Here is a 14114-nt window from a genome sequence, read left to right as displayed (position 1 = left end):
GTGAACACTTGTTGGAAAATGGTCTAGCGAAATTTAGTAAAAGTCCATGGAGCTCTACATGTTTACTCATCGAGAACAAAACGGGTTTTGTCGCTTTTGTACAGATTATAGAAAAGTCAACCATTCCTGATTCATTTTGGTGAGCTCGCATTGTTGATTGTACAAAATGAAGTTGGCTCTGTGACACGTGACCATTTTCTACAATACAGGGTTGTAGTAGCCTAGTGGGTTACACACTCGCCTATGAACCAGAAGAACCAGGTTCAAATCCCACTTACTACCATTGTGTCCCTGAGCAAGACACTTAACCCTAAGTTGTCCCTGTAACTACTGATTGTAAGTCGCTCTGGATAAGGGCATCTGATTTAAATGTAAACGTGGTGCCTTTTGGGATGTAAAATGCATCAGCCACCTTTCAGAGACTTATGAATTCCATATTAGGAGATGTGAAACCCGAAAAGGCCCCACAAGCTCATCTTTGATGATACCAGCCCAAACCAGTACTCCACCTCCACCTTGCTGGCGTCTGAGTCACACTATAGCTCTCTGCCCTTTACCAATCCAGCCACGGGCCCATCCATCTGGCCCATCAAGACTCACTCTCATTTCATCAGTCCATAAAACATTAGAAAAATCAGTCTTGAGATATTTCTTGGCCCAGTCTTGATGTTTCAGCTTGTGTGTCTTGTTCAGTGGTGGTCGTCTTTCAGCCTTTCTTACCTTGGCCATGTCTCTGAGTATTGCACACCTTGTGCTTTTGGGCACTCCAGTGATGTTGCAGCTCTGAAATATGGCCAAACTGGTGGCAAGTGGCATCTTGGCAGCTGCACGCTTGACTCAGTTCATGGGCAGATATTTTGCGCCTTGGTTTTTCCACACGCTTCTTGCGACCCTGTTGACTATTTTGAATGAAACGCTTGATTGTTCGATGATCACGCTTCAGAAGCTTTGCAATTTTAAGAGTGCTGCATCCCTCTGCAAGATATCTCACTATTTTTGACTTTTCTGAGCATGTCAAGTCCTTCTTTTGACCCATTTTGCCAAAGGAAAGGAAGTTGCCTAATAATTATGCACACCTGATATAGGGTGTTGATGTCATTAGACCAAACCTTTCTCATTACAGAGATGCACATCACCTAATATGCTTAATTGGTAGTAGGCTTTCGAGCATATACAGCTTGGAGTAAGACAACATGCATTAAGAGGATGATGTGGACAAAATACTCATTTGCCTAATAATTCTGCACTCCATGTATATTCACAAACTTGGACTGAACACATTAATATCTTCAAGGAAGTTCTGAAAAGATTGTCGGGTGGATCTTTGACCTTTAATCTCGCTAAATGCAATTTTGATATGGCTACAGTGACATACCGTGGAAAACTCAAAGTTAGAGGCAATTTTGGACTACTAGCGTGTTCAGATCCATGTTGTGCTGACTGCACCAGAGTACCTGCCGCTCAACGTCCTGTCGGTATGCAGACTCTGGGTGAGAGGTGTGATGGGGGTCTTTGTCTCTGGGGTGGGGAGGGTGAGGGGTGTGAATCTGTCCTTCTCAAACATGCAGTAGAAGGACTGTTCTCTTGCCAGGTCTTTGTTTGCTGCAACAGGAGATGGGGCTCGTCTGTAGCTGGTGAAGTCTCGCAGGCCTATCCAGACTGACGCAGGGTCGTTGTGTAAGAGTGGACATCGCGGGAGCCTGCTTTGTCTTGCATGGCAGATGTCTGCGGGGGGAAGTGTGGCATTCCTGTGTCGACGGTTGTGGGTGAAGATTCGACACCCCGGTTTTTACATGTCTTTTGTCCGACGTCAACGTGCGAAGTATCAGCCGTCAGGACCGCCCACCCTCTTTGTCTTCACCAAATGGGAGGCACCGGGGGCGTGACATCAGAAACAACAGGTTCTGATTGGTCAGTGACAACTTCCTGTAGGCCAGTGACAACTTCCTGTAGGCCAGTGACAACTTCCTGTAGGCCAGGGGTATAAATGTCTGCACACATGTGGAAAAGGGACCTCTGAGCTATCTTGCTCAGGGGGGTTTTTCCCTCAGAAGCCGGAAGGCTTCTGGGACTTTTATCTTCCCTTCTCTTTCTCTTCTCCCTCTTTACTCTTTCTTCTCATGTTTACTTTCTCTATAACCTTGGTACCTTTTTACATTCAATATTCACATGTAACTACAATAATTATTTACCGGTGTTAATAAATTAGAAACTGTTCATTTTTAACCTCTGTTGTGCCATGCCTCTTTCTGCCAGGTAACATCAAATTGGAGTGGTTAAATACAGTGCTCTGTGTGGAGGGAGAAAGAGTTTTTTCTACACACTCTATTCTCTTCTCCAACACCACATGGTCTTCATAAATGTGCCTTTTTACAAATGGTGATCCCGACATGATACCTTTGCTCGGATGTGGATCTGTGACCGTAAGTCTCTTTTATCTGAATTTTACTGCATAGGGAGGAATAGAATCTATGTGCTTTAATTTAAATAAAAAGGATCTACATATCCTAAAAAGCCCGGGACCGTAGAAACCGAGGCATTTCTAAATCCAGATCCAGTCCGACAAGGTATAAAATGAACATTGACTAATTACTGTATCACTTACAATGTGGCATGTAGATATGGCTGGCACAATAGATGAACCCACAAACCAAACTGTAACCAGTAATAACCAGGATTTGTGACATTTTAGATTACTGGTATTACATTGAACATCATAAACCATGTCCCACGGTGAACAATTTGATAATAACTGATCAGGGATTGGAAATTGCACTGTTAAACTTAAATGTTTTTATTTTAAATTCATGTTCAGTATGATCAACATGTTTAGGATCAGAATTTAAATTTATGTGAAACTGTTTCTCTCTCTGAACACCTCAACAATGCCATAATCTCAAATAATAGCTTTTAGTGATAAAGGTGTAATTCTCTAATCACATGGCAACAAGCGGGATTTTATTTGTGTTTATTTTTCCGGCCACTGTTGTTGATTGAACTTCGTTAAGCCGATGCAAATTCGCAGAGTTATGAATTCCCTAATAAAGGTGTAATTCTCCAATCACATGGCAACAAGCGGGACTTTTTTATTTATTTATTTGTGTTTATTTTTCCGGCCACTGTTGTTGATTGAACTTCGTTAGCCGGTGCAAATCCGCAGAGTTATGAATTCCCTAATAAAGGTGTAATTCTCCAATCACATGGCAACAAGCGGGACTTTTTTATTTATTTATTTGTATTTATTTTTCCGGCCACTGTTGTTGATTAGACTTGATAAGCCAGTGCAAATCTGCGGAGTTATGAATTCCCTGATATCATGACCCAATTGTGATCCCCATGGACCCTGAATACTCGAGTGCCCCAGGGGATCAACCGGCCGTCTGTAAGAGTGGACATCGCGGGAGCCTGCTTTGTCTTGCATGGCAGATGTCTGCGGGGGGAAGTGTGGCATTCCTGTGTCGACGGTTGTGGGTGAAGATTCGACACCCCGGTTTTTACATGTCTTTTGTCCGACGTCAACGTGCGAAGTATCAGCCGTCAGGACCGCCCACCCTCTTTGTCTTCACCAAATGGGAGGCACCGGGGGCGTGACATCAGAAACAACAGGTTCTGATTGGTCAGTGACAACTTCCTGTAGGCCAGTGACAACTTCCTGTAGGCCAGTGACAACTTCCTGTAGGCCAGGGGTATAAATGTCTGCACACATGTGGAAAAGGGACCTCTGAGCTATCTTGCTCAGGGGGGTTTTTCCCTCAGAAGCCGGAAGGCTTCTGGGACTTTTATCTTCCCTTCTCTTTCTCTTCTCCCTCTTTACTCTTTCTTCTCATGTTTACTTTCTCTATAACCTTGGTACCTTTTTACATTCAATATTCACATGTAACTACAATAATTATTTACCGGTGTTAATAAATTAGAAACTGTTCATTTTTAACCTCTGTTGTGCCATGCCTCTTTCTGCCAGGTAACATCAAATTGGAGTGGTTAAATACAGTGCTCTGTGTGGAGGGAGAAAGAGTTTTTTCTACACACTCTATTCTCTTCTCCAACACCACATGGTCTTCATGTGTGGCTTTTTACAGTTGGCTGAGAGCTGTTATTTCAGCTTCTCAAAAGTAGCTTCTTTTAGCCACTTTGATCTCCTTGGTCAGCGTCTTCCTGGCTTGCTTGCTGGTACAGGGCCCTGTCACCACTTCTCTAGGCATCCTCCTTGGCCTGGCAAAGATGCTGCAGCTTGGGAGTGAACCATGGTTTATTGTTGTTGTATGTGCATAAAGTCTTGGTTGGTACACACACATCTTCACAAAAACTGATGTATGATGTGACAGTGTCTGTCAGCTCATCCAGATTATCAAATGGAGCTTCAAAAACAGACAAATCAGTGCAGTCAAAACATTCTTGCAGTTCCTGCTTTGCTGCATTGGTCCACTTCTTCACAGTTTTGACTACAGGCATGGGCCGTTTAAGTTGTTGCCTGTAAACTGGAATAAGATGGACCAGACAGTGATCAGAATATCCCAAAAGCTGCCCGGGGTGTAACAATGGTCCAGTGTGATTTGGCTCTGGTGGGGAAATTGATGTGTTGTCTGTAATTTGGGAGTTCAAGGTTTAGTTCTGCTCTAAAGTCTCCAAGGACAATAAAAAGGGAATCCGGAAATTTCCTTTCCAGGGAGGTGATCTGGTCATCCAGCATGCACAGTGCGTTGTTTGTGTTGGCCTGAGGAGGAATATAAACTCCGACTAGAATAAAGGAAGAAAACTCCCACGGTGAATAAAAGGGTTTGCAGTGAGTGAAAAAAGTTTCCAGGTTTGGGCTGCAGAATTTCTGTAACACTGTGACATCAGTACATCAACCTTTGTTAATGTACAGTCAGGTCCATAAATATTGGGACATCAACACAATGTTAACATTTTTGGCTCTATACACCACCACAATGGATATCAAATGAAAGGAACAAGATGTGCTTTAACTGCATATTTTTATTTGAGGGTATTTACATCCAAATCAGGTGAATGGTGTAGGAATTACAACAGTTTGCATATGTGCCTCCCACTTGTTAAGGGACCAAAAGCAATGGGACAATTGGCTTCTCAGCTGTTCCATGGCCAGGTGTGTGTTATTTCCTCATTATCCCAATTACAATGAGCAGATAAAAGGTCCAGAGTTCATTTCAAGTGTGCTATTTGCATTTGGAATCTGTTACTGTCAACTGTCAAGATGAGATCCAAAGAGCTGTCAATATCAGTGAAGCAAGCCATCATTAGGCTGAAAAAACAAAAGAAACATATCAGAGAGATAGCAAAAACATTAGGCGTGGCAAAAACAACAGTTTGGAACACTCTCAAAAAGAAGGAACACACCGGTGAGCTCAGCAACACTAAAAGACTCGGAAGACCACGGAAAACAACTGTGGTGGATGACCAAAGAATCCTTTCCCTGGTGAAGAAAACACCCTTCACAACAGTTGGCCAGATCAAGAACACTCTCCAGGAGGTAGGTGTATCTGTGTCAAAGTCAACAATCAAGAGAAGATTCCACAATTGTGAATACAGAGAATACCACAAGATGTAAACCATTGGTGACCCTCAAAAACAGGAAGGCCAAATTAGTTTGCCAAACAACATCTAAAAAAGCCTTTACAGTTCTGGAACAACATCCTATGGACAGATGAGATCAAGATCAACTTGTACCAGAGTGATGGGAAGAGAAGAGTATGGAGACAGAAAGGAACTGCTCATGATCCTAAGCATATCACCTCATCAGTGAAGCACGGTGCTGGAAATGTCATGGCGTGGGCATGTATGGCTGCCAGTGGAACTGGTTCTCTTGTATTTATTGATGATGTGACTGCTGACAAAAGCAGCACGATGAATTCTGAAGTGTTTTGGGCAATATTATCTGCTCACATTCAGCCAAATGCCTCAGAACTCATTGGACAGCGCTTCACAGTGCAGATGGACAATGACCCAAAGCATACTGCAAAAGCAACCAAAGAGTTTTTGAAGGGAAAAAAGTGGACTGTTTTGCAATAGACAAGTCAATCACCTGATCTGAATCCGATTGAGCATGCATTTCACTTGCTGAAGACAAAGCTGAAGGGAAAATGCCCCAGGAACAAGCAGGAACTGAAGACTGTTGCAGTAGAGGCCTGGCAGAGCATCACCAGGGATGAAACCCAACGTCTGGTGATGTCTATGTGTTCCAGACTTTAGGCTGTAATTGGCTGCAAAGGATTTGCAACAAAGTATTAAAATGTATAAGTTTGATTTATGGTTCTTATTCTGTCCCATTACTTTTGCTCCCTTAACAAGTGGGAGGCACATATGCAAACTGTTGTAATTCCTACACCGTTCACCTGATTTGGATGTAAATACCCTCAAATAAAAGCTGACAGTCTGCAGTTAAAGCACATCTTTGTTTGATTTGGTGTATAGAGCCAAAAATGTTAACATTGTGTCAATGTCTCAATATTTATGGACCTGACTGTAGAAACAGATTCCGCCTCCCTTTGATTTCCCCGAGAGCTGTTGGTCCGATTAAGAAGCAGCAGCTCGTCCATTTTATTTGGAAGGAAGCGGAGGTTCACCAGGTGAATGGAGGGGAGCACAGTGCGGAATGCCTGCTGACGTAGTTTCACCAACGCATGCATCCCTTGTCTGCGTCTCTGCCAAGCCCTGCAGATAGCCGCTGCTCCTCCGACTAAAATCTCCAAAAATCCGGGTTGGTGAAGAAAGGATAAGAGATGTTTTGAGAGGATAAAAGATGTTTTGAGAAGATTGTAGGTTCAAATCCCATACCACCCATGCCACTGATCAAAGCAATAGTAAAAAGCAATAGTAGCAACAGTCTGATTTCAGAAAAATTGGTCTCTGGTCTCTGGTTTACAAAGAGAGTAGGCCGGATATATGATAACAGAGCTTGTCTCTTTCTCTATACACATAATGGCATTATTTAATAAACTGAGTCTGATATGCATGGCTGCACGAGCACCTGCAAGAAAGTGTCCCTCATTTGGCATTGAAAGTTGGCAACCCTAATAGATAAATACATCAGATGTCGCATTCAGACAATCAGCATACGTCAATACCACAGTCATATTTGGACAGGGTTCCAAGCTCATTCAATCATTTTACATTTACATTTGTGGTATTTATCAGACACCCTTATCCAGAGCAAGTTACAATGAGTAGTTACAGGGACAGTCCCCCTGGAGCAACTTAGGGTTAAGCGTCTTGCTCAGGGACACAATGGTAGTAAGTAGGGTTTGAACCTGGGTCTTCTGGTTCATAGGCGAGTGTGTTACCCACTACTACCACCCCAATCATGCTTCTCTGACTGTATGAATGAAGAATGCATAACATTTCATAAGTAAGATTTTATTTTAACATCTTGTATATTACGAATTTTGGTGTTCGACAAATATTGTTATTCATGTTACAGACCAGAGTATCTGTCTTCCCACCCCATAGGAAAGGCACAGCTTCTGTTCTGACACCTCTATATATTACATAGTTAGTTCATAGTCTATAGTTCTTTACAAAATGCTATACAAAATGCCTCTTTATGGAAAATGCCTATTAAAAAAAAAAAAAAAAAAAAAGGTACATGGATGTTCACATTTCATATTAAATCTAAAAAGTGACCTGTCACCTGTAAAAATATTTGTGATTATCATTTTGACCATAATCACGCAGCCTTACTTGCAGCTTAGATATACAATACTGTGAAACAAAACAGTTTATCAAAATGTATCAGTCAAAACAAAGCTGTTGAAATGACATTTACTGTTTCAGTAATTCCCCATGTGGCACAGGTGCACAACATTGTGAATGAAGTAATTTATTAACAAAGGTTCGTGGGCTGAAAACACAAACCAATAGACACTGACAAATGTGGAACACATAAGGGTTGACGTGAGTGAAAGCAGCAACATTTATCCTCTTCCTTATTACACAAAATTACAGACACCCTTAGGTAATTAGGAAATCAAGACAGATGGTTCCACCTGGTGGGCCATAGGCATGGACCTTTGCTTTAATATGCAAATAAAAAAAAATCTGCCCCTTTAATTACTGTAGTTTATTGACCTACATCAGGCTCTTTCATCCTTACATTGCGCACCCCAGCAACGCCGGATATGCACCTATATGTCTGCCAAATCGCAGTGCATTTATAAAAATTTTAAATATTAAGAATCACACTAGCATAAAAGTAAAAACAATGTATGCAAGGTTCCACGGAGGTACCCCAAAAACTGTTCCCCGGGCACCTTTCAAGGCTGCACACTGTTCACAATATGGTGATATGTTATTTGCAGAAGACGTATTTCATGGTGTGCACATCTGCTGTGCTGCGATAAACCTTAATCTAAGTACATTTACATAATAGATTATTTCATGGGAAAATGTCTTACCTTTGGAGTGCAAGCCTGTTCATAATCTAGATCTGCACTAAAGGGGCTCCCATGGAGAGCAATTGTAGAAGCCTGGAAGGTGTCTTCTTCAGGGTAGGACTGCTCAAACACCTTTTCATCTGTTTCATTTGAGTCGATCTAAATGTAGGATGACAAATTATGACATTCATTTATATATCCTAAAGCAGTTACTGAAACAAGACTGGAATTATTACAATAGATGTATTGTCCGCCATTAACCACTTTGAAACAAACAACTCAAGCAATCTTGGTGAAAACTATTTCGATGTTTGCTCTGGGGTGGGCCTGGGGCCATGCACAACAAACATGATGCACTGTGGATTACTATTTGTTTCATTTCTATTTGTTATTCACAAATTAAATGGACAACCCCCTTGGAGAACTAGGTTAAAGTTATTTATAAGGGGATTCAAACCTATGACTTACTAGGTGAGATAGCTGATAGTCAAATATTGTCAGCTAGGCTACAATAACCAATTAAGCTAGTTAAAATAATTTATGCTTCATTACTTGAATAACGTCTGAGTCATTGTAAAAGCAGGGACTGACCAAAGCTGGTTCAGCCCGGAACAGAAGAGCCTCCAGTGATTCATGTTCCTCGTTTTCGCTTAACATCAAAGCACTGAAAGTTAGGGAGAGGTCTCGAGAGGAAGGCCCACCATCCTTATCATCAGTCTGTGAAGATAGGCCAGTGAGACTGAAGACTTCAGCACATATTGAATAGAAAACTAGTCACCTCTGGTCAGGTTGGAGTCCACAGTGTTAGCATGTTAGTAGTGCAGGGAATACTAGTTTGATTGATTTTGCATAGAGAAAATCAGATTGTACAATGTGCTCTCTCTTTTTTAAAGGGTTACACTGTATCACAAGATTAAGTTAATTCATCAACAGGGATGAACCCAGCAAGTCCAGTGGAAACATGCAATCCTAATGATTACATGTAATCCCAATGCATTTCACATCCAAATACGTAAAGGCAATATCTGACAATGGAAATGACATGTATTTTCTACATTTCTAAAACTGCCAAATCTTTCAGGAATTCACACACACAAACACACATCAGTTTTAAGTAATAGCCAGGTCCCAGAATAGTTTAGTAAAAGATTCAGTGTCAAAATACCTGTAATAAATCCACATTCAAAACCAGTCACGATTGAACTTGCAGCAAGAAAACATATTTTATATTATACCGGCAAGAATACCTACATTGGTTAAAAAAATAAAATAAAGGGAACATTTAAACAATATAATGTAACTCTAAATCAGTTACACTTCTGTCAAATCAAACTGTCCGCTTGTGATTGACATTCAATTTCACATTCTGCAAATGGAATAGACAACAGGTGGAAATTACAGGCAGTTAGCAAGACATTTCCAATAAAGGAGTGGTTGTGCAGGTGTTGACCAAAGACCACTTCTCAGTTCCTATGGTTTCTGGCATATGTTTTGGGCACTTGAATGCTGACGGTGCTTTCACTATTGTGGTAACATGAGACTGACTCTACAACCCACACAAGTGGCTCAAGTAGCCCAGCTCATCCAGGATGACACATCAATGCGAGCTGTGGCAAGAAAGTTTGCTGTGTCCAGAGCATGTAGGCGCTACCTGGAGACAGGCCAGTTCATCAGGAGACGTGGAGGAGGCTGTATGAGGGCAACAACCCAGCAGCAGGACCGCTAACTTTTTAGCAAGGAGGAAAAGGAGGAGCATTGCCAGAGCCATGCAAAATGACCTCCAGTGGGCCACAAATGTGCATATGTCTGCTTGAACATTCTGAAACAGACTCCATGAGGGCCTGACGTCCACAGGCGGGGATTGTGCTTACAGCGCAACACTGTGCAGCATTTGCCACAGAACACAAAGATTGGCAAATTTGCCAGTGGCATCCTGTTCTCTTCACAGGTGACAACAGGTTCACATGTGACAGATGTGACAGGAGTCTGTCTCATGTGAATACCTCAGCAGACCATCCGCCACCTAATCAGGAGGCATTGTAGGCATTGTAGCGAGGTCATACAGGCATGTGGAGGCCACACACACTATGCTAAGGCTATTTTTTCATTATTTTAAGGACATTACATTAAAGTTGGATCAGCCTATAGTGTATTTTTTACTTTAATTTTGAGTGTGACTCCAAATCCAGACCACCATGGGTTGATAAATTTGATTTCCATCAATAATTTTTGTGTGACTTTGTTGACAAATTACATAATAAGTACATTCCATTCATTCAGATCTAGAATGTCTTATTTCTGTGTTCCCTTTATTTTTTTGAGCAGTGTATATTATTTGCATTTAATATTATGTATTTCAAAGTATGTACCATGAGTTTCTAACCATTATCTTAACTAAAGTACATTTTATCCTATTATTTAAAATGCATTTTCCTATTAATGGCACACAAATATCTCTTTTTTACAAAATGTATTTTCTTCATTACCATGTCAATAAAACACACACAAACAAACATTTGTGTTAATGCAAAAAAAAAAAAAATGCAAATGCAGCCTGTCTTACAGGAAGGGGTTTGGCCACTCCAATATGAACCATGCCCATTGGGGCTCCTTTCAAGGCCTGCACTGCAACCTCCAGGTTAGCATTTTCCAGGTTGCTGCTGTTGACAAACATGAGACGATCTCCTGGGAGGAGCCTGCCATCCAAGTCAGCCACACCATCAGGCACAAGTGAGCGAATCACTATCACTGTCTTTGATGGGTCCATAGGGTCCTGTGACAGACACAGTCCTTATAAAAAAATCACATTCTTAAACAGGCTTGATAATGCTCTTGACAATGTGTCTAATGTTCTATTAAAAATACAAAAACTGGTCATTAGGACAAGTGATCCCTGTAGCAAATATTAAACCCTGTGCTTTTCATAAAGTATTTTTTGAATAGGATACTGAGTGAAATACATTCACCACAAGGCTATGCACAGTTCATCTCTATTGTTTGTACAGCACAACCAGGAACATGCTAGTTGTACCTTTTCTGGGTCCTCACCTGGTAGTCCAGGATACTAAAGCCCAGCCCAGTCTCTCCTTTTTCCAGCTCAATGTCCTGAATTTCTGTCTCCCACATTGCCAGGGATGATCCTAGTCTCTCTTCTGCCACATTCTCTCTAAAGCTGTCCTCTGATTTGCCAGGGTCCAGGATATCTCCAAGAGACTTAAACAAACAGATGCCATTTAAAATTGTGAACTTTGTTTAGAGGCCTTCACCTCTGATTATGAATTCAGATAATATAGAAAATGGAGGAACAGAATAAAGAACAAATTTGTTACACTGTTCATATGGAAAGGCTGCAGTGGCATTAATAAACTGTCGCTCTACATTATTATCCTGACACTAATCCTCACAAAGGAAATCTGTAAGCATGCCACAGCATTGGTCAGGTTGTTCTAAGCTTATGAGTGTGTGTTTATAGAAAGGAAGATACAACTACCTTTGTGTTCTAAGAACAAAATGGAATAAATCTGAATCAAGAAACATCTCAGTTCAGTTAGGTTCAGTTTCTATCCATTTGAGGGGCATACATGACACCTTGGGGGATTCCAAGGTGTTACTAAGACAAATGGGAGAAATCATTTGCTAGCAGTGCCTTCCACTATAAATATACTTTGTGGTGTGCACCGTGTGCTGTGCTATGTTTCACAATGACAATCACTTCACAAAAAAAAACTTATGACCTAGATCCAAAGATACTTGAATTCCTCCACTTCAGGTAGTGTATCACATATAACATCACATATAACCTGGAGCGAGCAGTCCATGGCAATGGCATGGCCTATGATTTAGCAGATTCAGATGCAGATTCTCATCCCAAATTCTTCACACTCAGTTGCTAATCCTTTCAGTGTGTATCAAAAGAAAATGCCCATTATGACAACAACATTGTCACCTCCAGGTCGCCTCCCTACAATTTCAGGATCTTGATATCCTGTCCATTAACAGGAGAGGCGACAAGACACACCCATTGAAAAGTCCAGTGCCCACATTGAACAAACTTGACTTAATGCAAATTTTTAAGGATCCAGCCCCAAACTCATGTTTGTCCTGTATTCCCATGATTACTGATTGTTTTCTTCTGTGTATATGTGGCAGGACGTACAGTGGTAGATGTGCTCTTCCTTTTTGTGTGCTACAAAAATAAATCAAACACCAAAAGAACAGAAAACAAAAGACATGAAACACTAATGTCTTAAAGTGAAGTGATTGTCATTGTGATACACAGCAGCTCTGCATATGTTGCACACAGTGAAATGTGTCCTCTGCATTTAACCCATCACCGTTAGTGAGCACTGGGCAGCCATGACAGGGGCCCGGGGAGCAGTGTGTGGGGACGATGCTTTGCTCAGTGGCATCTCGGCGGATCGGGATTCGAACTGGCAACCCCCCCCCCCCCCCCCCCCCCCCCCCAATGTCAGTGTAATTATATAATTAATTAGGGCAAGCTAAACCAAATGGTCCTGCATCAAAACTCCAAACCTAAACATCTGGACGTGACACCCAAACTGTAGATAAGATTTAATCATGCCCGCAGAAGGCCACTTGCATACTCTGAGCGTCACTCCTTGACTCAGAAACACTTTACAGAGGTTGCAGCTCTCAGCATGTATGAGGAGCTAATACAAGTTGTAAAAAATATCCTCTCTGCAGAAAGAGTGCCGATTTTTCTCTATTCAGAGCATTCTGACCATCTGTGTCATTCTCTGGTTTGAGAACTGCACCGCATTGAACCGCACGACAGCTGAGAAGATCATAGGAGTCTCTCTTCCCTCCATAACGAAAATGTACTAAACATTCTGGATCCGGAAAGACTGTGCAATAGCTTCTTTCCACAGGCCATCAGACAACTGAATATTCTGGGACTTCTTTGGATTGACACACAAACACACACACGCACACACACACACACACACATACACACTACCTCTATTATATTGAATACATATTATCTATTATTACACTGTTACATTTTGCACAGCAGTATTTGCACTAGTTTACATCGCACATGTATTATTCATTTCAATAGTTTACTATTGTCACTGTGCACTTTATGTCCGTATGTAACTTTGTTTAAATGTTTCATGTACTTTAGCACCACGTTCTGTGAAATGTTGTTTCGATTTGCTATGTACTGTCTAACATGTATACAGCTGAAATTACAATAAAGCTTGAATTTGAACTTGATTGCCCTACTTCACGAGCCACTAGATCTTACATTATGGTCACGTGGCACCACATTAATGAGGACTGACTACTGATTTTCCAAGAGAGCAATAATGTAACATTGCCATGTACTGCCTGAAAAACAAAAGTTGCTGAACTGGCCTCAACACAAATTGATTATGCATTCTGTATACATGTTTATCTAAAGGTTGCCGGTTTGAGTCCTGAACTGCCAAGGTGCAACTGAGCAAAGCATCGTCCACATTGTCCACATTGCTCACCAAGGTGGAGGGTTAAAAGCAGAGGACATATTTCTTTGTGTGCACCATGTGCTGTGCTTGCTGTGTATCACAATGACAATCACTTCACTTTCATTTTTCAGTTGACTAGTCCAAGGTCAGCATTCTACTTAAAGCCACAGCAGCCATGTTGGATGATGCGAACTCATGTTAGCTAGTGTAAGCTTTTCCTGAAAACCTGTATATGATTCTTCCTTCTAACCGATTG

General features: G+C 41.4%; 1 protein-coding gene across 12 annotated transcripts in view; it reads right to left on the bottom strand.

The window, feature by feature from the left end:
• The window catches only part of mpdz (multiple PDZ domain crumbs cell polarity complex component), a 63845-nt gene that overhangs the window by 35785 nt on the left and 13946 nt on the right, over positions 1–14114 (bottom strand). For 10 of the 12 annotated variants that reach the window (XM_028989144.1, XM_028989169.1, XM_028989183.1 and 7 more), the window contains 4 exons: positions 11439–11603; positions 10954–11163; positions 8982–9107; positions 8412–8549 (listed from right to left, as the gene is read on the bottom strand). In XM_028989144.1, coding sequence (XP_028844977.1) covers positions 8412–8549; positions 8982–9107; positions 10954–11163; positions 11439–11603 — 639 coding nt within the window. The remainder of the gene's footprint in view (positions 1–8411; positions 8550–8981; positions 9108–10953; positions 11164–11438; positions 11604–14114) is intronic. The other 2 variants (XM_028989208.1, XM_028989223.1) reach the window with 2 other exon arrangements.

This window comes from Denticeps clupeoides, chromosome 1, assembly GCF_900700375.1.
Source record: "Denticeps clupeoides chromosome 1, fDenClu1.1, whole genome shotgun sequence".
In the NCBI taxonomy this organism is placed as follows: domain Eukaryota; kingdom Metazoa; phylum Chordata; class Actinopteri; order Clupeiformes; family Denticipitidae; genus Denticeps; species Denticeps clupeoides.
This window is presented reverse-complemented; position numbering and strand designations above follow the sequence as displayed.